Here is a 23861-nt window from a genome sequence, read left to right on the forward strand (position 1 = left end):
ACAAAATCACACTTATCCACGTACATATCAGCAAAGGAATGCACAACTTGACAGGGTATTTGTGCATGAGAAGGCTTTCTTGAATCAAGCATGAATGCAAATCTGAGCAATTTTTTTAATCACATCCAAACTTTTTGCTTTGCGGGTTAGTGAACCACTTTGTATGTGTGATAATGGTCCACCATGCCCTAGTACAGAAACACCCAAATATTTTTTAATTAGTCCAGCAATTTCTTGGACCACTAATAATTTGCAATTGTTTTGGGACCTCCCAAACATGTTTACTCAACAAATCCACATGTTGAGATCCAGGGTCATGCCAAGACATCTTACTACTACTTAAATTAGATTTCCTATTGGGGAGTTTTCCTTTCACTTTCTGTCCATATGACCCCAAGATAAGAAATAAGGAGAAGGGGTGTCAATGGGATGGGAATTTATCAAGAGCAATACACATTTGTTTCTACCATTTCCTCGCTCCAATAAAAAGGTGTTACTGTTGCTGTCCGTGTACCTAAGTATGGAGATATCTCCATTGAGGACACAGACAGAAAAAAAATCTTGACTGAGCTTCTAAAAGAAATACAGCTGAAGTTTGCTTTAAAGAGTTAACACGCAAAAGTGATATTTCAGCTGCTAACAAATGGTGAATTGTTAAATCTCTAAACAGGTATTTCTTAGGGTGACATGTCTGCATTTGAAGTGCACTTTTTTATTCATCAAGCTTTTAAACATGGTGTTAATTTATAATCTATTCCATTATTATTATTATTTATTACAGGCATTTATATAGCACCAACAAATTATGCAGCACTTTACATAGTACACATTCACATCAGTCCCTGCTGCTGCAGGGCTTACAATCTAAGGTCCCTATCTCACATGCATATGTCCGAGGGCCAATTAACCTTCCAGCACTTCTTTGGAGCGTGGGAGGAAGCCATAGTACCCAGAGCAAACCCACAAAAGCACAAGGGGAACAGGCAAACTTCTTGCAAATGGTGACCTGGCCGGGATTTGAACTGGGGATACTCAGCCCAGGCCAATGCTGCAAGGCAGAAGTGCTAACCTCTACACCAATGTGCTGCCCAGTTAATGATTTCACGCATGTTGCTTATTTCTTTAAATAATTTAGCCTAAGAAGGCTTGACTGATATGCAGAATTTTACTTTTCATAGAGTCTACAAGTAACCCTTCATTTATATCTCCATCCACTACTCCTAAGCACCGATTTAGACTAGCCATACACGTGTAGATTTCTCTTGTTCAGCCTGCAGGATGGTTGAGAGGAATCACTCGATTTCCTCATCCTTGCTAACAGGCATGGATGAAGGAATCTCCACTGCCAGCTATTGTATTCACTTCCCCCTACTCACATGAATCAGCCTAAGGGCCCGTTCATACCAGATGCAGTGCGTTCCAGCCCGATTCTGGCCAGAACACACTGCCTCGCATTGCGGTTGGATCACTTTTTTGTGGAGCAGGAGGGGGCGTGGCAGGCCATTGAAGTGAATGGCACCATAACCACGCCCTCAGGCCGCAATGCGATCGGCCGCACGGGATCGCAAAGCACATGCAGTCCCGTACGATCAAAATAGTGCTTGCAACAGTTTGTTTGGACCGGACCACCGGCATAATGTGCCTTGCAATCTCGTGCGGCTGATCGCATTGTGGCTGAAGGGCGTGGCTACGGTACCATTCACTTAAATGGCCCGCCACGTCCTCTCCTGGCCCACAAAAAAGTGAGATGGCTGCAATGTGAGGCAGTGCATTCTGGCCAGAATCGGGCCGGAACGCACTGCATCTGGTGTGAAAGGGCCCTAAATGTGAGCTATGTATGGCAAACTTTATGCCTAATGCCCAGCAGAGAGCATTGACAATGCAAGTATTGAAAACAATTATTCTCATTCTGTCTGGTTTATTGTTTTTCTTTCCAGAAAGTTAGATGCCTTCATCTATGATGCAGCAGTTCTGAATTACATGGCTGGAAGGGATGAGGGTTGCAAGCTTGTAACAATAGGCAGTGGCTATATTTTTGCCACAACAGGTTATGGGATTGCCCTCCAAAAAGGTTCTCGGTGGAAACGGCCTATTGATTTAGCTCTTCTTCAATTTGTTGGAGATGGTAAGTTATGTTTTATTTCACTATTATGCAAATAAACTATATTGTTAAAATAGGTCCTCTTCCTGTTTATGCTAATAAAAGTAAAATGAATGGTTGCTAAGAACATTTAGCTTGGAGGGAATCAGTCACTGTTATCAACATACTGCTATGCATTTTTTACAAATGTTGTACCACATAATAATGTATTCTTTTGAGAAGGCACCTATTTTTTTAAACATTCTACTAAATATGCTAGAGTCAGTTCCTGTGCACAACGTTTCTAAAGTTTAACAGCTATTATAGAGAACTATTTTTGTAGATGATGATTGATCTGGTTTTTCCTGTTTTTATTTAGTAATCAACTTTCCACTATATTTTATCTAGGAGCCTATTAATGTGTGCAAATATCTGAACAGGTTAATTTAGACAAAATGTTTTTGGCCCCTGAATGATTAATTGCACACTACATTACTGGCAAAGACAAAATAATAGCTGGATAAGTAATATTTAGTCATGTTAAGTGTGCTATTCATGACAGCATGGGAACAGTGTAAAATGACCGTGAAGCTGGGTGTGAGGGAATTGAAGGTAGAGATTATGAAAGCTGATCATGGTAGGGAGTGAAGAGGATAGAGGAGCAACAGCGGACCATGGGACACTTGAATAGGCAGAGAATACACATTAGTTGCTGACCAGGAAAGTACTGAAGAGGAGGCAGATTGTGAGCAGACAAGTACTTAATCTGAGCAGAGTTGGGTGTGTAGACCAGATGACTGTAGGTTGCAGGGCCCGGACCAGACACCAGAACACTGGGGTGCCAGTACAGGAGACAGGAATGTAGACAAGACACATGCCGAGGTAGGTAACAGCCAGACCACAGAATACCAATTCAGGAGACAGAAACACAGTTGGTGACACAAGCCAAAGGTGCTAACAGCCGGGCAGAAAGTGACAGAGCAGAAGGCAGAGGTCAGAATCCAATAGGTAGGCCAAGCTCATAACAGTCAGGCAGAGATCCGAAGGCAAGTCAGAAGGCAAGCTAGGTTGTACACGGATAAGCAGGTCAGATAACACGTAATCAGAAACTAGCTGAAGTCCACTCTGCATTCTGCCCATGTCTTGTTTGTCACATTGTTTTTTCAAGTTTGCATATTTATGTGCTTGCATCTGCACGCTAATGCACATCTGCCTGTGATCCTTTACACAGGGCCATAAGCCATAGTTCATGCATGTGCATGTGCTCGAGCCTGTACTGGTCTTCTGGGGTTGAAATGTTGTAAACCTTCCTTGCTGGAACTGAGTCAAAAGCTTTTGCAAAGTCCACATATACTATATCCACAGCCACCCCTTTGGATAGTTTATTGCTTACATCCTCATAAAGAGAGCAGATTTGTTTGACAGCTTTGGTCTTTTGTGAATCCATGATGAGTACTCAAAAAGAAAACAAATATATGTGGTCCTTTATCAAACTCTCAAGTATCTTCCCAACTACAGAAGTCAAGCTCACAGGTCTATAATTACTTGGTAAGGACTTTGATTCCTTTTTAAATATAGACACCACATTGGCCTTGTGATAATCCATTGGTACAAAGCCAAACATTAAGGAGTCTGAAACAATTTGAAACAATAGCTTTGAAATAACAGAGCTCAATTCTTGGAGGACACGTGGTGTAAATCATCTGGTCCAGGTGCTTTGTTCACCTTAATGTTGTCTCTGTCTTCTGGACCACATAATGTTTGAGCCATTGTGGTTCATTTGAACCTGTGCCACAACCATCCCATACTTTGTATACACAGAGCTGAAGAAGTTATGTAAAACATTTGTCTTCTCTTTGTCCCAAGTCACCAACCATGAATCATCTTGAAAGGGGCCCACATGATCAGACCTTATCTTTTTACTATTTATACAAAGTGTTTCTCATTTTTATGTTTTTAAATGCCCTATTCTTATTTCTTATGGGTTTTTTTAACATTGGACATGAGCCACATAGGTTTTATCTGAGCCTTTTAAACGTATTGCCCATAGGAATATATTTTGTAGTGTGTTTGCACACAAATGATTTGAAAAATTCCCCTATCTGTTCTGTGTTCTTTCATGACACTATTCCCTCCAAGTCTAGAGGGATGACTCTAGGCACCTCTGCAAAGTGTGGTCCTAACTCTATCTATACAAGTCTCCAAGTGTGAGCATATTAATGCAGTCGATAAACTGCATGCAGGTGTACCAGGAGGTAGCCTACTGCTCCTTATAAGGTGCAGGGATGCACTGGAGGTCCAGCAACCAAAAATGCACGCTGGGACACCCAGTGCATCCCCACATCCAAAATAGTCAAACTAGAAAACATGGTACCTGCATGAATCTATAACCAGCCTTTCTGGCAGGGCGCACATGGGAAGGCTTACAACAATACAAAACACAAAAAATCCCCAGCTCACCAATGGAGACGTAGGGTATCACCTGCCTGCGTTGCCATGCTATATATGCTGTGTGAAGGGGATTGCTTCTGATATCCGTCATAGATACTGTATCACGGTAGGATTGCCAAGATTAGGTGTATATATTAAGAATCACTAAACTACTTCTCCGGTTACTGCCGACTATTACTAGCGGTCCATGATGACTAAATCCCCAACTCTCCGTTTATGATTGAGAGAGCCGCCGGGGATCTTAGCCTGACCACCGCACTAGAGACACTGTTGGAACCGCAGCTGTGATCCACCTTACACTTCCAAAGCCGGGTCGTGACAGAATCATCGAACCTTAAAAATATGGATCCAGCGGAACTAACCACCTATGTGTTGGCCCTCGCCCAGAAAGTTGAAGCGCTGACACTTACTGTGCAAGCAGTCCGCCATGAAAACCAGACCCTACGCTCCCAGATCCCTGCTACACCGGCCCCCACCAGGGATCCTCCCGAACCCAAGGTCAGCCCTCCAGATGTCTTCACTGGTGACCGACGCAGGTTCAGGGAGTTCATTAACGCCAACAAGTTAATGTTTGAACTCCAACCCAAGGAGGAGGGGGGGAGTTTATTATTATATGTGCTGGGGGGCAGTGTATTAAATGTGTGTGGGGGGCTTGGAAGGGGGGCAATGTGTATTATGTGTGTGTGTGAGGGGGAGTGTATTATTTTATTTGTGCAGGGGGGTGTATTAGTGTGGAGGGGTTGTATTTTTCTGTGTGTATATTAGGCCTCATTCACACCTACAGTATATTTCAGGTGTGATTAGGAATTCCTGTGTCACAAACTTGCATTTTCCTGCAGCTGGAATCCCTAATCTGGCGTTTACATGCAGCAACTGTCATCCATTCAGGTTACTGATCGGGTGACAGCCGCTGCATGTACACGCCTGCATACCGCATGTAATTGTATGTGATATGATTACATGCAGTTACAAAAACAATCACTATCCCTGGATACACAATCGTATAAGCAGGAATAGTGACAGATTCCTAAGTGCATGTAATCCTTTCACATATGATTACATGCAGTGTGCAAGCGTTTACATGCAGCAAATGTCACCCGATCATTAACTTGAATGGGTGACAGTTGCTGCTTGTAACTTGTACAGACATTAACACTTGTACCGTATATAGTAGCGGCCCCCACGGGACTACAAAATGTGTCCAGTGGCCCCGACTAAATTGAGTTTGAGACCCCTGCTGTACGGGCTCCTCAGCAGTCGGCAACCACTTGTATCTTCCTCCGCCCACCCCAGCTGCTATTGGCTAAGAGGGAGAGTGCAGCACTGCCATTGGCTGCTCATGTATTTTAGCAGAGTAGGGACAGAGAAGACGCATCAAGGCTGCTTGGGGCTTTACATGGGAGAAACATCACTGTTCCTCCCCCACCACCCGGAGAGGAAGAAGAGGGCATGACAGAACACATGATCTAGTACATCAAAACTGTAAGTCCCTTTCTATCTTACACCGTTGTCATCCGCACTCTGCGTTACACTGCTGTCATCCGCACTCTGCGTTACACTGCTGTCATCCGCACTCTGCGTTACACTGCTGTCATCCGCACTCTGCGTTACACTGCTGTCATCCGCACTCTGCGTTACACTGCTGTCATCCGCACTCTGCGTTACACTGCTGTCATCCGCACTCTGCGTTACACTGCTGTCATCCGCACTCTGCGTTACACTGCTGTCATCCGCACTCTGCGTTACACTGCTGTCATTCGCACTCTGCGTTACATTGCTGTCATCCGCACTTTGAGTTACATTACTGACCTCAGCACTCTGCGATACATTATCGACCAATGCACTCTGCGTTATAACTGACCTCTGTCCCAATACTAAAAACCGATACCAGCACTTCCATTTTTCAAATTGACTTAGGTGTCTTAGGTCCGGCTGCCTTGCGGCCGCCTTCTGGGGAGCCACGCAATGCCTGCTTACAGCGCTTCTGCCACCCGCACATCTCCCCTTTCTAAGACCCTCCCCACCCCTCCTGACAAGCTCTGCCCAATACATTAGGCCAGAACCCCAGATTAGAGCAGCAGCATAGAGTATGTGGCAAATATATATAGTATTATTCTGCATTGCTCTATGTTTTGCTGGGATTTGTAGTGCTCTATAGCTAGCGGTATTCTGCATTACTGTATAATGTATTGCTGGGATTTGTAGTCCCGTTACAGAGTTTGTTAAACATTTTACAGGAATGTAGCACACAAATCGTCTTTATTTGTTTATTTTTTGGGAAATAATACTTTAACACTCATCCCTGTGAAACTGATCAATTTACCACTCAGCGAGAGAGAAAAGTATACATGGCACCGCAGGTAGAAGGAATATTGGTTACTTTAACAAACTGTAATAGCAAACTTTACCTATGATTCCACTGATTGGCTAATTATGGTGGTCACATGATCAGGAACGACACATATTGGATCTTCTTCCTGATCTTCTCTCCAGAACTCAAGGCTTTAAAGAGCATGCATAGTACACTGTGTTTGAAAACTGGAAACATTTACTACAGTTGCAAACTTTATATATTTCAATGTGATCTTGAGGATCACATTATAAATGGTTAATCAACCTTTTATAATATTAACACTCTTCAAATACTGCTGATCCAGGCAAAGGCATAACATTACCCTTGGTCCTCCAGTGAGCCATCTGTCAATTTATCCTTACAGCGAGAAGCAAAAACTACTTCTTGATCCTAATTAGAAGTTAGATTATTTATCTGCATCATTTATTCCTCTGATGAATCCTGCTAGTTATTGCTTGAGGTGGAATTTCAAGTATAGAAGGCATTCAATGCGCTTTTAAGTTAAACAGCGTCCTAGCAGAGAATTCTAAAATATATCCAAAATCTATTTAGATAAAACAGGCCATAAGAAAAGAGGGCACTGTCCAGCTATCCTCAGGCATCTAGGTCTGCTCCAGGGTCCCAGAAAGGAATGGTTGTCTTGGCAAGAAGGAAGCAATTATTCAAACACCTCCAGCACTGACATATCAGGGGGAAACAAATACATTCTGGACTAGGTTTTTCACCTGTCTGATCACTGTTTTCTCCATTTAAGTCTCTGCAGATCCCTCAAAAATATCTTAAGAGCAAATCTTTTTGTCATAACATTTGCACAGTCCCAGCGCTATAAAGATTGTAAGAAAGCTCTTTATGCTACCCTCTAATATTCTTGCAGGAAACCTATCATTTTAACCTGCAAAGTAGACAAAGTTGTTTTGTCTCCCCACTTGGTGTCTCCCAATCCTAACTTAGATTAATAATGAATCACTATGCTATTGATGAATAATGACCATAAAAAAAGCAAAATAGGTCTTAATATTGTGATTCAATTTGGCAGCCCAAACTACAAATATGACTTTATATTCTAGGAAGTATCCTAACCAGAAATCTTGCTAACACCTGGAACTTCTTTTGCCTCTATTAAAAAAAGTTTATTTAACAAATAATGAAACTTCCCTTTCATGCAATCACTGAAATCCTATTTCATTTATTTTGCTATTTGTAAATATTTGCTGTACCATGTCAACCTTTTTCTTTAAAAAAATGTAATTAAATATCCTAAATTCACAATTATCTTGAAAGGCTGAGGTTTGGATGCGCTCTTAGGAATTTCTCTAATTCTTTTAATTGTACATTTTCTTCAACTGCAATTAATGTCATTACTTGAATTCCGTAGGTGATACATTTCTCCTTCCATCTTGTTAAGAAATGTGTATATCTCAAATGTTCAGGAGGTTTTACTCTTAGACGCAATTGTCTGGGGATGATTTTAGCCTGAATATGTGATTTAAGAGAGCAGATATCCCCTTTGCGTTTCAAATCTCTCATCACAACATTTTTATGAGGCTGAAGAAAGGATTGCAAATGTTTATGGGGCTTAGTGTTGCCTGTCCTCCCCCACACCCTTCCCAGGAGACCTCATCTCTATGCCACTTCACGTCCCCACAGTTCAGTCACTGTTATTCTCTTACCATTCCTAGCTGTCAGTACCAATATCACAAGTGAGACATAAAATTTGACATGCCTCATATAACTATAATCTGCACAGAGTGGATCCTTTGGGTTGCTAGAGCTCTGGATAAAGTAATTAGTATTTCAACCAGGAGAGGTACTGACCTGAAAATCAAAGGGCAGCTTCATGTCAACCCTTCTTTCCATTTTTAAAACTGTATCTGCTCTCAGTAGCATCTTAGCATATAATGAAGCAGAAACACAGTATGGACAAACCTGTTTAGCAAACCTCACTTTGAAAGCCAACGTGATTTTGATTCAGTCTGGCATGGCTAAACAAGGTTTTGCAGGTGCTGTAAAATCTTTTTTTTTTACAGAAATAGTGTTTATTGAATTTATCACAAACATAAAAATAAACAGCATACAAAGTAAAACAACATACAAAGGCAGAGTCAGAAGAGCGAACATGGTCATAGTAGCAGAGCTGTAGACAATAACAACTACCTCAGAAATGTACATGACATTGTGCCCAGGTACGAGCCGTACCTCCGCTCCAAGTCCTGCCCCCGTGTGGGGATTCCAGACTGCTAAAGCTCTCCCCTCCAAGGAGGTCAACGTTATGGAGCCTGGCCCAAATCTGGGTCTCCAGCATCAAGATAACCAAAGGAAACCCTGCGAGATTCCAGGCACCCTACACATCAGGTGCTGCGCCCCACTTAGAGCCGCCTTACAACACAAACATACCATCCCTGGTGTCAAACCAGTCCACCAGGTGTGATAAGTGAGTGGCTCTATAGTAGACCTCCAGGTCCGGGAGCGCCGCCCCACCTCTTTCCTTCCTCATTGTTAAGACCGTATACCGTATCCTTGGTTTGCGGCACCTCCATATGTAACGTATGGTGGCCGAGCGCAATCTGTTAAAGAAGAGGGCAGGAAGATGGAGAGGGAGGGTTTGGAACAGGTAGAGACAGCGAGGGAGTAGGTTCATCTTAAAGAGGGCTATTCTACCGAACCAAGTGTGATGAAGATTCATCCAGGCTAGAAGAGTATCCTCAACAGTGCGCAGTAAGGGGGGATAATTCAAGGAATAGAGGTCCGCAAGGTTCGGCGGGATGCGGCCTCCCAAATAAGTCATATAATCTGATTTCAGCGTGAAGGGGAAGGAACCGCTCACACACTCTGCCTCAGCTCGCGGCAGGGAAACATTCAATAGTTCACACTTCTGCAGGTTCACCCGATAGTTGGACAGGCGGCCAAAAAGCTTAAATTCCTCCATCAGAGAGGGAATGCCCACAATAGGGTTTGAAAGATACAGGAGCAAGTCGTCCGCATAGAGACCAAGTTTATGTACCTGGTCACCTATCTGAAGTCCCCGGACGGAGTCATTGCCTCTAATCACGTTGGCTAAGTGCTCCATCACCAAGATATAGAGCAAGGGGGAAAGGGGGCAGCCCTGCCTGGTGCCAATATAGATTGGGAATGGGGCAGACATATTTCCGTTGACCCGCACCCTTGCAAAGGGTCGGTGATACAATGCCATAATCCTGTCAACAAACGCAGGGGGAAGACCCGAGTGGAGCAAAGAGGCCTCTAGAAAAGACCAACTGACTCGGTCGAACGCTTTTTCAGCATCGACCGAGAACAAACAAAAGGGAATACCGCGGGAGCGGGCGTGATGAATCAGGGTAATCGTGCATTTGGTGTTGTCCTTGGCATTACGCCTGGGTACAAACCCCACTTGATCTTTGTGAATGAGCCGTGGGATCAGGTCAGTCAAGCGATGCGCCAGGAGTTTGGCATACAGCTTAACATCCACATTGATCAAGGAAATGGGATGGAAATTATTACAGTGCATGGTGTCTTTGCCTGGTTTGGGTAGAACCACTACGTGAGCCTCCAGTGATTGGCGGGGAAAGTGGCAAGTAGATGAGAGAGCGTTAAAGGAGTTCAGGAGAGGGGACATTAAAATATCCTGGAAACGTTTGTAAAAGCGAACTGTGAAACCATCCGGGCCAGGACTTTTGCCCGTTGGCAGTGATTTAAGAATACGGAGGAGTTCAGCGTCCGAAAAAGGTGCAGAAAGCTCCTGGAAAGCAGAGGCTGGAAGCCTGGGAAGTGCAGTTCATGCCAAATATTCCTGCAGTTGTGTAGATTGCTCCGCAGGGGTCATGTCCGTAGAGTCAGATTTGATGTGGTAAAGGATAGAAAAAAAGGTCTCAAAGTCTTTGGTGATGAGGTCCGGGGCATGGACCACGCCATTTCTACCGGAGTAAACTGCCACTCTTATCTCCCTGCTCATAGAAAGTGCTCCTCACCCGGTCCCTGTAGGAAGCATATTTGGCATCCAAATGACACCGGATCTTGGATCGGACACGGGTCAGATCCTGAAGGAGGAGAGAGGACGGAGAGGTCTTATGAGCCGTTTCCAACGTGGCTAGTTCAGCCATCAACCGGGCAAGCGTGGCGCCCCTCTCCCTTTTCATGCATGCACCGTGCTTTATAAAGACCCCACAGGCCGTGGCTTTAAGAGCTTCCCAGCGGATAGGGGCAGGGTTGGGGTCATTCGTGTCGGCTTTACAGCAAACATCCAGAAGGAGGGTCTCATTCAATTTCCAGGAGTAAGAGGACCTGCTTGTGTGCGGTATCGTAAGGGTCAGTGAGACAGGGGAGTGGTCAGACCATATTTGGGACTTCCCAGATGTAGTGTCCAGGCTAGGATCAAGCACCAGATTAAAGTCCCCCCCTAAAATGAGGACGCCCTCCGAGAAATCTGACAGTTGCGCCAAAATGGAGAGCAGCTGGGGGATTTGTCCCTGATTCGGTAGGTACACATTCGCTAGAGTGATCAGTTTGTTCCGGATGGAGCATTTCACAAAGACATACCTGCCCTCGGAGTCTAGCCCATTCAGAGAGCACCTCACACAGTAATGAAGAATGGAACCCGATCTCCACTCCCTTGACCTTGCGGCCCGGATCGGAGCTGGTTATCCATCAGGGGAACTGTCTGCAGGACAGCCGAGGAGACGTGCCCGACACAAAATGGGTCTCCTGTAGAAAAACAATTTGTTTATGCAGTTTATGTAAGTTATAGAGCAATTGCGATCTCTTTTGCGGGGAGTTTAGACCTCTGGCATTCAGAGAGCAGATCCGTAAATCACTAATTCGGGACCACTTGGCCTTGCCAGGAGAGTCGAAGTAAAGGACAAAGGGAGAATAGCGGGCTAGGCCCACCAAGGGGAGGGCAGCAGAGAAAGGGTAGAGAGCGAGGGAGGAAAGGACGACAAATAGAGACTATTGACTAAGCACAAAGGACACACAGGGAACACAGAACACTCACTAAATCGAGGACATCGAGGTCCAAAATTACCCCAACACGCCCTAACTAGGCGGGGGAAGGCCTATGTGAGGGTAAGTGGTCACACAGGGCCCCAACGGCCTATGCACCCGGGAACGACCGGGAAAACAGAGGGGGTGGGGAAGACAGGTTGCAGCGGTCTCAGGAGCCATGCCAATGCTATAGCCCCCTGCCAAGCGGTAGGTTGGTCCCCCGTCCTATGAGCAGAGGTCGGCAACTCAAGGATGCAGAGACCCCGCAGGAGTGCATTTGCCAGATTGCAGGAGCAGAAGCCCCCCGAGAAAGGCGCAGACCCTGAGTGCTACCCCGCCTGTGGTCTGTGCATCCCTCAGTTACAGCAATGTCGTTAAAGTGCAAGAATCCCATTCACATAAGGTGTACGTACATTATAAACATTAGCTTAGTAGCATGAAAGCGTTGATGCATGGTGAACCTGCAAGGGACACAGAAGCCACTGAAAACAACAAACACAAGAGTGATAATAATAACAGCCGACGGGTCGCCACCGGGCAAATGTCAAAACAAGGTGTAAAAGTAGGATTCACTGGGGTGTTCCGTCCTGGGCATCTCAGCCACTTGAGGCTACAACAAAGGACCTCCAGCTTGCAACTATAGGAAAGGGAGGGGAGGGGAAGTACAGGGAACATAGGGGGTGGGGAAAGCGAGTTGCAGCGATCTCAAGAGCCTGACCCATGCTGTAGCCCCCTACCGAGCGGCAGATTGGTCCTCCGTCCTATGAGCGGGGGTCCGCTACGCAAGGAGGAATAGACCCCACAGGATTGCATATGCCAGAACGTAGGAGGGGCAGGAGCCCCCGGAAAACGGGGGGTGAGGACAGGGTCGTATTTACCACGAGGCAAACTAGGCGTTTGCCTAGGGCGGCACCTTCCTGGGGTGCGGCCGTAGGCAAACACCTATGTTGTGAAGAGGAGGGGCGAGCCGGAAATAAGCCACTGCCAATAACAAAAACAATAATGATGATAACAGCCGGCGGGTCGCCCCCGGACAAATGTCAAGGCTACCACAGAGGACCTCCTGGTACCAAATTCCTCCCCTAGTGTCTAAAATTAGTCAGTCCAGGAGATCCAGTACCAGTCTAGCAGGCTTGTAGCTACAGGGCCTGGTAGGAAAAAGAAATAACGTATGGAACCGGTAACCTCCAGTCTTGGGTTGATCTTCTGCGAGTCAACAAGGTGGGATCAGAAAGTAGACACCAGACAGAGTCTCTGGAAAAGAATCGGTGTACCACCTCACTTGCCCGCCTATTCAGGGTGGTGGAGTAGGTGTGGGGGCGGCCTCCTGACGCCTGCGTCGCCGTTTCTTCTGGGACATGGCCGGGAGCCATGAGGATTCTGTGGGCACAGAGGCCCAATCCGGTAGGGCCGGGTCAGGCCATCCCTCCAGGGTCACCAGGGGAAGTTGTAGGGCCCAAAGGAAGTCCAGAAGGTCACTCGGAGTGCGGAGGATGTGGGACTTGCCATTCTTTCAGGCCACCAGATGGAAAGGGTAGCCCCAGCGGTAGGGAATCTCACGTTCCTGCAGCATTAGCGTCAGTGGCCGGAGGGTCCTGCATCTCGTCAGCGTGTTGCAGGACAAGTCAGGGAAGAGCGTGATCTGAGCCCCATCAAAGACCAGCGGCCCATTTTCGTGGGCCTTCAGCAGAATGGCCTCTTTTTGCTGAAAAAAGTGCACTCTGCACAGAACGTCTCTGGGCTGCTGTTGGGAGGGATTACGAAATCCTGGCACCGTAAGCACCCAATCCAATTCAATAGAGTGGGTGGAGGGATTGCCCATTATCATATTGAGGACCCCCAGCACCGTAGCTTTAAGGTCCGATGGACCTGTGGCCTCAAGGATGCCGCGCAGCCTGATGTTATTGCGGCGATGTCGATCTTCCTGGTCATCCATCTGCAGGCTTAGATGCTGAAGGAGGAGATGGTGTTTGCTCACCTCATCTTGCAGCTGGTGGACAGAGTGGAAGACAGCCGCAGCCTGCGTCTCGACAGCTTCCAGCCGTTGGCCAAATCCAGCCAGGCCCTCCCTATCGCGGCTGTGGGAGGCCTCCAGGTGGGAGAACAGGCCCTCCAGCTCAGTTTTTGTGGGCAGGAGCGCGAAATAGCGCTGGAACATCTCCTCACCTCTAAGCGAAGCTCCGTCCTCCTCCGGCACAGAGGAATCCCCCTGATAGGTAGGCTGATGCGGCGAGGAGGCCTCCGAGCCCGCCACGTTTCCCGCACTGCGGTCTGACGGCGACTGGGTCGCGAGTAGGCCCGAGGTCTTGAAGAAGGACCCGATCTTCAGCCCGATGGCTGAGGCAGAGGGCCTGGCAGTCTGCCGACCTCCCTTCTTGCCCGACCTGCCCATGGCTGGATAGTACGGGGTGGGATGGAGAGTTCCTTGTGGTCGTTCCCGGGTGTACAGCCGGAGCTCTCTCTACACGCGTCCGTCCACGGCCATGCGTAAGCCACGTCCCCCGGTGCTGTAAAATCTAACCTTTTCCTTGGCAAACATTGTAAGGATACATTTTAGGCAGCGGTATGGTTTTATGGCAGCTATACTGCAAACTCAATTTGAGCTCCCTTGCAGATGATAGCTATTTACAGGAACTGCTTTTTTATATTTGGGATATTTGTATCATATGGATTTTTTTCTGGGAATCACTTTTTGTACGAGTGTTTTTCATGTAATAAATATTTTTATATTTTTTATATATTTTCGTGGTATGGACAGTTGTTCTTTTTTGGAAGATACCCCATTGTGTGTGTCTTGTATGTCAGATTATATACTGGTGGTGATGAACATATTGTAGGGGGATTTTCCTTTATATCTAGATTACTGCTCACCATTTATCATACCATTATGTGCAGTATATAATAGCTGCATGAGATTGATACAGCAAAGGATGTCACTTGTTGTAACATTTTTTACAAGCAAATGTACTTTGTTTGCAGCTCTTTCATAGTTTATTTTAATATACAGCATGCAAGTGGAGCAGGAAACTTTGAACAATGTTTACAGCCAGTGATGGCTGTTTACGGCCAAGTGTTTAGGTGGCTGTGGAGCTGCCTGATCATTTGTACAGTTCTGATGAAGTGTGCAAGTCCCTCCTCCGCCACTGCTGCTGGCTATCCTGAGCTCTGCCCTCGCCCTTGCAAGCCCAGGACCATCATGACAGATCTGTTTACATTGACCAGAGGGAGATCAGCACATTTTTACTTCAGCTGATCTTCCCTCCAAGTCACTGAAAGTGGAAGCAATCTGTATTTCATTACTTCTGGTTTCATATTATGATTTCTGCTTCATACGCTACTTTGGGATTACTAGGTGGCATTTGGAGTCTAATAAATTCTTGATGTCTCCATAAAGAGGACCTGTTACTGTATATGTGCTATCACATAGAGGGCTTTTTAGTCCCCTATGTGATAGCAATAAAGTTAAGTGAAAAAAAGTTGAAAAATTTAAGTAAAAAACCTCATATATACAAATGCAAACTCACGTCAGGTGCGCCTGCGTGCAAAAACGACAATTGTGCCACACATGTTACATATTACCATGAATGTTGGAGTGAGAGCAATAATTCTAGGGCCATCAATCACTGTAAACACTAAATTGATGAGTGGAATAAGCTTTTAAAACGTCTTCTTTGGCCAATATTCGTTAGCGTAGATTTTGCCGCACACAACTTTAAGGCTTGACATGTTTGGTATATATTTATCCGACATGTTCAAAGAAATGTAGCAGAATACATTTGACCTAAATGTATGAAGAAAAATATTTTTTTGCAATTTTTCATAACACAATGTAGGGAAATCCTTTTTTTTAATTTCAGTACTTTTTTATTTATATAGTAATAAATTAAAAAAACGCATTGGTGATTATATACCACCAAAAGTAAGCTCTATCTGTCCCAAAAAAATTATATAAAATTAATTTCAGGTGTTGCGTGATTATCAGTCAAATACCTCAGCGGTTAATACTGAAAAATGGCCTGGACAGGAAGGGGTTTTAAATGTATCTATAGCCAAAAGTGTTTTTTTTTTTTTAGTTTAGATGACTGAATTATTATTATTATTATTATTATTATTACATAGTATTTATATAGCGAATCTGAATCTCTTCATCAGAGCCTCTGACTGTAGTAAAACCTGACAGGAGTTCTAATCCTTCCCCACTGTATTCAAAACTAAAAAAAGTTTCAGGTATAGATACACTTTAAAGTATCTCCATCTCAAACATCATTATATGCTTTCAAAGAAATGCAGCATTGGCACAGAAATAAGCTGAGTTTATTAGAATTTTAAAAAATTGCTACTTAGGGAACTGCGTACACCATAAAAACATGTAAGGCAGTTAGATGGCTCAACATTGTGTGTATATATAAATGAAAAATATTAATCATACGCTAGGCCAAGTCAGATCTAGGTAAACACTATAATTCAGTGTTGCAGCAAGAGACAATGTAATTGAAAATATAAAGCACAATAGGCTTTGTGTGAAACAAATGGCAATTACAGTGGAACTGATCTGAAAAAGTGGAGTTTGCTATTTTATAGGGAACATGTTGTAATGGTAATTGTGCCTAAACTGAAAATGTAAATTTTGCCTTGAATTCATCCTAAAAAATAGCAGTTACTTCCTGGTGAGGGTGCCTAGGCACTCATGTTCATGCAATCTAATAGCTGTATTTGTGCAGTGCGAGATCTAAAGCACTACTCCCTCTGACAACTAGTTTAATCAGATTTGGAGTGGGACTTGGTAGATAGTTGGATGTCACTATTGCGCTGCTTACTGTTCTCCTTTCTGGAGTCTCTGACATGAGGTAGCAAAGCACTGCCTCTATCAAAATGTCTTCTTTTACATAAAGAAACAGTGCAGAATAAGATGTCTGTGAAGGTTCTCATTTATGCAGGTCATGGTGTAATTAGTAATAGTTAGTCACATTAATCTGTGGTTATCTACCACAGCATGACAGGGGGGCAGGGCACAGTCAGACAATAAAGGAGAACTATGGGGTCAGTGTTTTTCCCCATAGTTCTCCTTAGGGTAACGGGAGCACACAAACTAGCGTCCTCCCGTTACCCTAAGCTCAGTATACCGCGAGCTACAGCTCGCGGTATACTGAGACGCTGCAGCCGGAGCGGATCCCGACGTAGATGACGGGATCCACCCAGCTGCGTGAGTGACAGCTGGCTCTGCCTATCTAGAGGCAGAGCCAGCTGTACCTGCCCCCTCCCCCGTCCGTTCCGCCAGTCAGCGCTGGCAGATCGGAGAGGGGAATCCAGCCCTCCCCCTGTCACGGCAGAGAGCCGTGACAGGATCGAGAGGTGAGCGAACCTGGTATGTGTTCGCTCACCTCCCGATCTACTAAGCCGACCTGTGACAGTCTCATTGTCACAGGTCGGCTAGAACTATGAGGTGAGTGGAAATCACTCATCTCATAGTTCTCCTTTAAACATCTCCGATGAAGTAAATATCTGAAAAAGTATTGGGGCACTTTTAGAAACGATTTACCGTATTTTTCGCTCCATAAGACGCACTTTTTCCCCCCAAAAGGCGGGGGAAAATGTGTGTGCGTCTTATGGAGCAAATCCCTAGTTTTTGTACATTTAGCCCTGCTAAAGCAGAGCTAAACGTACAGTGGAAGCCGCAGCTTGTTTAATACAAGTGATCTATTCAGATCATTTGTATTAAATTATCATACGATCGAGGGATTTCCCGCGATTATCATACGATAATCGGCAGTAGAAACGGTTGCACGCCTTCCATATACCTGCCGATTATCGTACGATCGCAGGATTTCCCGCGATTATCATACGATAATCGGCAGGTGCATCCGCACCATTTACTCTAACCTGCAGTCAAGGGAAGCAAGCTAGCATGCATGTGTCTCTTATCAACTCCCAATATATTAATTGGCTATCACACCCCCTTCCCCATCTCAGTGTAAGTTTGGATGCTCTTATGGGGGATAAAATCACAGTCAGTCATTAAACATCTCTGATGAAGTAGATATCTGAAAATGTATTGGGACACTTTTAAAAGCGGCACTTTAAAAGAAAGCAACAGCAACTACTTTTCACAAGGACTGCAAATAAATTTTTTTCCTAAAACACGCTTTCCTTCTCCTATTCTTTTTCTAACTCCCTTTCCCTCACAACTACGGTCACCCTCTAGCCTTATTCTACAATCTCTTACTCACATATTCATCCTCTCCCTTTCTTGTGGCATCATCACTACTCCTCTAAAACAAGCATTTGGGAACCCTATTTTTTAAAAAAGCCCTCAATTGGGCCCACCGGTCTGAACAATTTGAGACCCATCTCCTTGCTCCTATATACCTCCAAACATCTTGAATGCCTGAACTCCACAGAAACTGCCCTTCTAAAACTTACTAACGATCTACTAACCACTAATATCTAAGGCCATTACTTTATTTTCATATACTTGGACCTTTATGCTGCTTTTTATACAATTGACCACCCACTCCTCCTCAATAAACTCCATTCCCTTGCCCTCCAAGACTCTGTTCTCTCATGGTTCACCTCCTACCTATCCTATCGCACCTTCAGTGTCACCTATAACTCTACTTCCTCCTCTACTCTTCCTCTATTTGTGGAGGTCCCCCAAGGCTATGTCCTTGGGCACCTTCTATTCTACATCTATACCTCCTCCCTGGGTCATTTCCAAAATGTGTTCCTTTTTAACAAATTACACAGCAAAGCTTCTAATTCACTCCCTTGTAATATCTGGCCTTAACTATTGTAACTCCCTGTATGTTGGCCTACCACTAAACAGGCTATCCCCCTTTCAGTCTATCATGAACGCTGCTGCCGGAATCATCCACCTTACCAACTGATCAGCATCTGTCACCCCCTCTGCCAATCACTCCTCTGACTCCCACTTGCCCAACATATACAATTCAAAATACTAACAATAACCTACAAAGCCATCTACAATTCCACCCCAACCTACTGTACATCATCCATCTCATCTCAAAATATCACCCAAACCACCCCTTTTGCTCCTCCAAGACCACCTGCTCTCCCCCTCTGTTGTCATCTCCTTGCATGCTTGCCTCCAGGATTTTTTCAGAGTGTCTCCCATCCTCTGGAACTCCCTACCCTAACCTGTCCGCTTATCTCCTACTCTGTCCACCTTTAGGCAATCCTTGAAAACTCATCTCTTCAGGGAGGCCTATTCCACCTCGATATAACCGCCCTTTCAGTTATTCCAATAAATCATCCCAAACATCCCTCCTACTAGATTGTAAGCTCTCACAAAAAGGGCTTTCCTACCTCCTGTACTGAAATTGTATTGTTAACTGTAATGTCTCCCTCAGTTTTGAAATGCACTAAGCAAACTGTTGGCGCCAGTGGTGGACCTAAGCAACACAGGGCCCTGGTCACTCACTACTTTGGGATTTTATTTTTCTTTGAGTTTTTGTGACTGCCGTGCACAATCTAAGACTATGAGAAGTCCCAGACACACTTTGTGTGTGCGTGTGTGTGCGTGTGTGTGCTCACTGTGCATGAGGAGGGGGGGATTTTCTTCTTTAGCACTGTATGAAATCTGCTCTACTTCATCCTTCCCAGTCTTGTCTACTATCACCCCCCTTCCCAGCACCCTCAATGCAGCCTTATGCTGGCACCAGTCCTTGGTGTCGGGGACCAGGGTTTTGGTGCTCCTTTTGTCTTTTTGTCTTTAGGTTACATTTCAACTACTGCTCATCTCTACTTGTTTTTTGTTGGAGCTGCAAACTGAACCCTGCCCTTGTGCCTATTGAAACTGTCACCATTTTAACCATTAGCAGACCTGAGAGTGAATGGTTGAGCAACAGACAGGGCTGACTACACCAAGTCCACAAAAAAAACTTTGTGTTGTCAGCCCACAACAGGGCTTAACAGCTGAGGTGTATTTTTGGCAGATCAACAGGTATTTTTCTGAACTTGCAGTCTCTTTAGAAGGAACTTCACAAATGTATGATTTTGTTTTTATAAACATACATAAAGGGATGCACCAACACCATTTTTGCAAGTACAAGTACTTACAGACACATGTACTGATGCATTTTTGTTTATTGCCATGTGAGAGTTTTTCTAAAACAATATCGACTAATGATTTCAGGACAGTGGTGAAGCGCCAGAGCCAGGTCCCAGCTGCAACGCTGGTAGTTCTCATGGAAATGGCAAGTATCAGCACTGGTATCTGAACTAGTATCGGTGCATCCCTACAAAAAACAGAAAAGGTCAGTTTTTCTGGAGGCAAGGAGGCAGAGGAAGTGGTGGTGGAGGAGGTGGAAGAGGCAGATGAGACCGAGCAGCAGGAGAGGGCGAGGTGAATCAGCAGGAGGGAGCGGGGCGAAGCCGTGACGATGTCGGATCTGGAAGGGGCGGGGCCAGGGTGCCGCCGCCCCGTCATGCTGTAGGAAGCCTGTGCATGCTTGATGGAACACCGGGTCACCAAAGAGCCGTCGGGCTGCAGAGGAGGCCAGGTCCTGCAGCACCAGTCCAGCGGTGGAGGAGGCCGGGGACCAAGCAGCAGGTAATTTGATCACACTATTGCTAAAGGGACCCTGCAGAGCTCAGCATATATTCTGCACAGCCCACCTGAGAGTTTTGTGGTGGGGTGGGGTCTGTGTTGGGCAAAGCCCACCACACATCCTGCACTGGTCTGCAGGGTCTCAGGGGGTATGTGCATGATCTGTGGTGTGCTCTGCAGGGTCTCGGGGGCTTTACAGGATCTGTGGTGGGCTCTATGGCAGAGACCACCACGTATCCTGCACGGCCCCCTGAGATCCTGCAGTTTTAGTGGTGGGGGGTGCCCTAGTTTCATCTTGCCTAGGGTAGCCCCAAACCAGAATACACCACTGCCTGCATGGCAAGGGAGTTGACCTGTTTTTTCTCTGCTGCAGTTTCACTTTCATTCATAGATTTCCTTACCACTCTCACCCTGTGACGGGATGGGAAGCAACACACTAATTAGTTCATCTCTCTGTAACTCTGCTCTCTCTTCCTATCAACATGCTTCTTGAACTGTAACACATCTAATTGGCTCCTTGTGCAGCTTCTCTTTTCTCCTCTCTAAACCCTGCTGCACATGGAATGCAAAAGGCTATTAGCAAGTCAAATGAAAGAACTTATGTTGCTTGCATTTAAAAAAATTAGGGATACTTTTCGAGTACCAGTTCAGATACTTGGCATTTTCATGAGAACTACCAGGGTTGCAGAGGTTGCAGCTGGGACCTGGCTCTGGCGCTCCACCACTGTCCTGAAATCATTAGTCTGCATTGTTTTAGAAAAACTGTCACATGACAATAAACAAAAATGTATCAGTACTCGTACTTGTAAGTACTCGGCAAGTACCAGTACGCGTACTCACAAAACTGGTATCTGTGCATCCCTTTATTTATATTTATAAAAACAAAATCGTACATTAAAACAGAGATGTACAAATCCCAGGAGCTCCGTGTGATCCCTACAAATGACAGCGGCCTCCTAACTTTTTAATTTTTCTCTAGTGTAGTCTTGAAGCTCAAAAGTATTGGTACATGTACTTGTACCGAGTATTGTACTTGGTATCTGTGCAACCCTAAAAAAAATACATTTAAAGGTGCATTCATGATTACATTGCTGCATTAATGTGTCTTTTACATCTGCATGGAATTTAGCTTAACCTTTTTTAATTCACACTGTTTAGCTTATTGATAAGCAGTGAAGAATTAAGTGCTCTGTGCACAGCAGACATCTCTCTGTTCTTGGTGACAGATTTTTTTATTATATTTCCTCTGAGATGACTACTGTTGTCAAAATCAACAACAGGATTTGAAAAGGGGCAGCATGATTTTCTTACAACCAATAATATCCCTTTTTATAATTAACGTGCTAACATAGCAATATTTTGATTCAGGAAGCAGCTGCAACTGGGGGATAAGGAGGAATAGTTTCTCCTTCTGTGTGGCAAAATTGAGACCAGTTGCACAAGTGGTTTAATGGTGCCTTCCTCTGCAAAAAAGCTGCACAGGCTGATCTTCATGGACATCAGTCTTGTATAGCCTTAGTAAATATGTAAGTATTATTATTTTTTCCCTGTAGTATTATACTCTTTGAATAATTTGGCTAGTCTCCCAGCTTATCTGAAGCTCTCTATCACTTTGGTTCCTTCCTTTGATTCTTGTCAAGCTCTACAATGTCATTCTTATAGATGTGGTCTGAGAATGAACTTTAAGTGAAAACAAAATATTTAATGACTAGAATAAAGTAGTATTTACGTATCTTATTATCAATAGACCCAATTTTTTTAAAGATGTGGTGGACTGCAATTTGTAAATCATTTGCTCATTACAAACTTTGGGAAACTGGGAATTTGCAAGCCATTTCTGCTACATTTATTAACTAGAGTACTAGAACTAGAGTACTAGAAAAAATGTGAACTGGTTTCCAAACATTTTCATCAATTGCGCTATATTTTTGGAAAAAAGTGCTGCATTTAAAAAAAATATACAGTATATATATACATATTGTATGCATTGTAAGCAAAACCAGCAAACATGCTTTTATAAAAAAAGGATGAACAAAAAAAAAAGTGGCATACACCACTATTAAACCCATTTTAAATAGTCCCAGAAGTGTCAATGGTAACATCAAGTAAAATTCCTCTTGCAATTTTACATCTATCGATATATACACAGACTGGTAATTTAATTTGCAAAAAATGTACTGAACATACATACATACTGAACAACAGCTTACAGTTAATTACATTTGATATACTGAGCAGCAACAGAAAAATTATTAAATATGGATAGAGTGGGTACAAATTTAGAAATCATGGCAAGTTTTTCACTGCTCTGGGGGTCTTTTATTGATCAGGGGCTCCTTTTATTGATCAGGTGCCCACCACAGAAAGTGGTGGGCACTCTCCAACAGCCATGTAGACAGAAATAAAAATTCTAGGCTAGAACACATGTGAGATTTTTATTTCTGTCTGTGTCCCTTTTGCAAATGTTCCCTTACTTCCTGTCTACTTAACCCCTTCATGACTGAGGCCCTTTTTTCCATTTTTGCACCCATGTTATATTCCACATTTTAGGCCTGAAAATGACGTAAAACCCCACAACATTATATATTTTCTGAATGCCAAGACCCTATAGAATAAAATGGTGGTAGTTGAAAATTTTTATGTTGCGCAATATTAGCGCAACTCCTTATTAAACCCCAAAATTTTGTGACAAATTTAATTAAATGCCCCAAAACACAACAAATTACCCATTTTTTTAATGAAATATAAAAGATGAGGTTACAACGAGTAAAACGATACCCAACATGCCCATTTTACAGATTGCGTGCGACCGTGAAACGGCGAAAAACTGCAGTACCCCAAAAAATCAATAAAAGACACTTTAAAAGCCCCCACAGGTCATCAATTTAGAGATACCCCAAAATACTGGCCCTAGAATTATTGCTCTCACTCCGGCGTGCGCGGCGATACCCAACATGTGTAGCGCGTTCGTCGTTTTCATGCGTAGGCGCACCCGACGCGTGTTTACGTGGCGACGCGCGTGCTCGCGGGGGCGGGGTACTTTTAAATTTTTTTTATTATTATTAGATTTATTTTATTTCATTTTAATTTTAAAAACTGTTTTTTTTTTTGTTTTTTACTTTACTTTGACTGGCACTGTACGTCGTCAGTCACGAAGGGATTAAACTATTGTCAGCAGGACAGAAAGTGAGGTAAACTCTCTCTAATTCATGGATAGAAGATACAAACAAGATAGGGGGTCTACTCTTTCCCAACTCTGAAAACAACAAAAAAATGGCTTGTTTCTAAAGGAAGTGGAGGGGGTTTCCCCTAACTTTCTGGGTGACACAAAGTAGTCAAAATTATTTTAGAATTTAATATATATATCAATAAAAGTTTTTAGATGATCAAAATAAACCCAAATGTTAAACTTCAAAAAAGAAAAAAAAAAACCA

The 23861-nt window shown here is 44.2% G+C and overlaps 1 protein-coding gene across 1 annotated transcript in view; it reads left to right on the forward strand.

Annotated features, from left to right (window-relative positions):
• The window catches only part of GRIN2A (glutamate ionotropic receptor NMDA type subunit 2A), a 302511-nt gene that overhangs the window by 268674 nt on the left and 9976 nt on the right, over window positions 1–23861 (forward strand). The window contains exon 10 of the mRNA XM_018565387.1: window positions 1938–2125. Coding sequence (XP_018420889.1) covers window positions 1938–2125 — 188 coding nt within the window. The remainder of the gene's footprint in view (window positions 1–1937; window positions 2126–23861) is intronic.

The sequence above is a fragment of the Nanorana parkeri genome, unplaced genomic scaffold, assembly GCF_000935625.1.
Source record: "Nanorana parkeri isolate BGI_ZX_2015 unplaced genomic scaffold, ASM93562v1 scaffold839, whole genome shotgun sequence".
NCBI lineage: Eukaryota > Metazoa > Chordata > Amphibia > Anura > Dicroglossidae > Nanorana > Nanorana parkeri.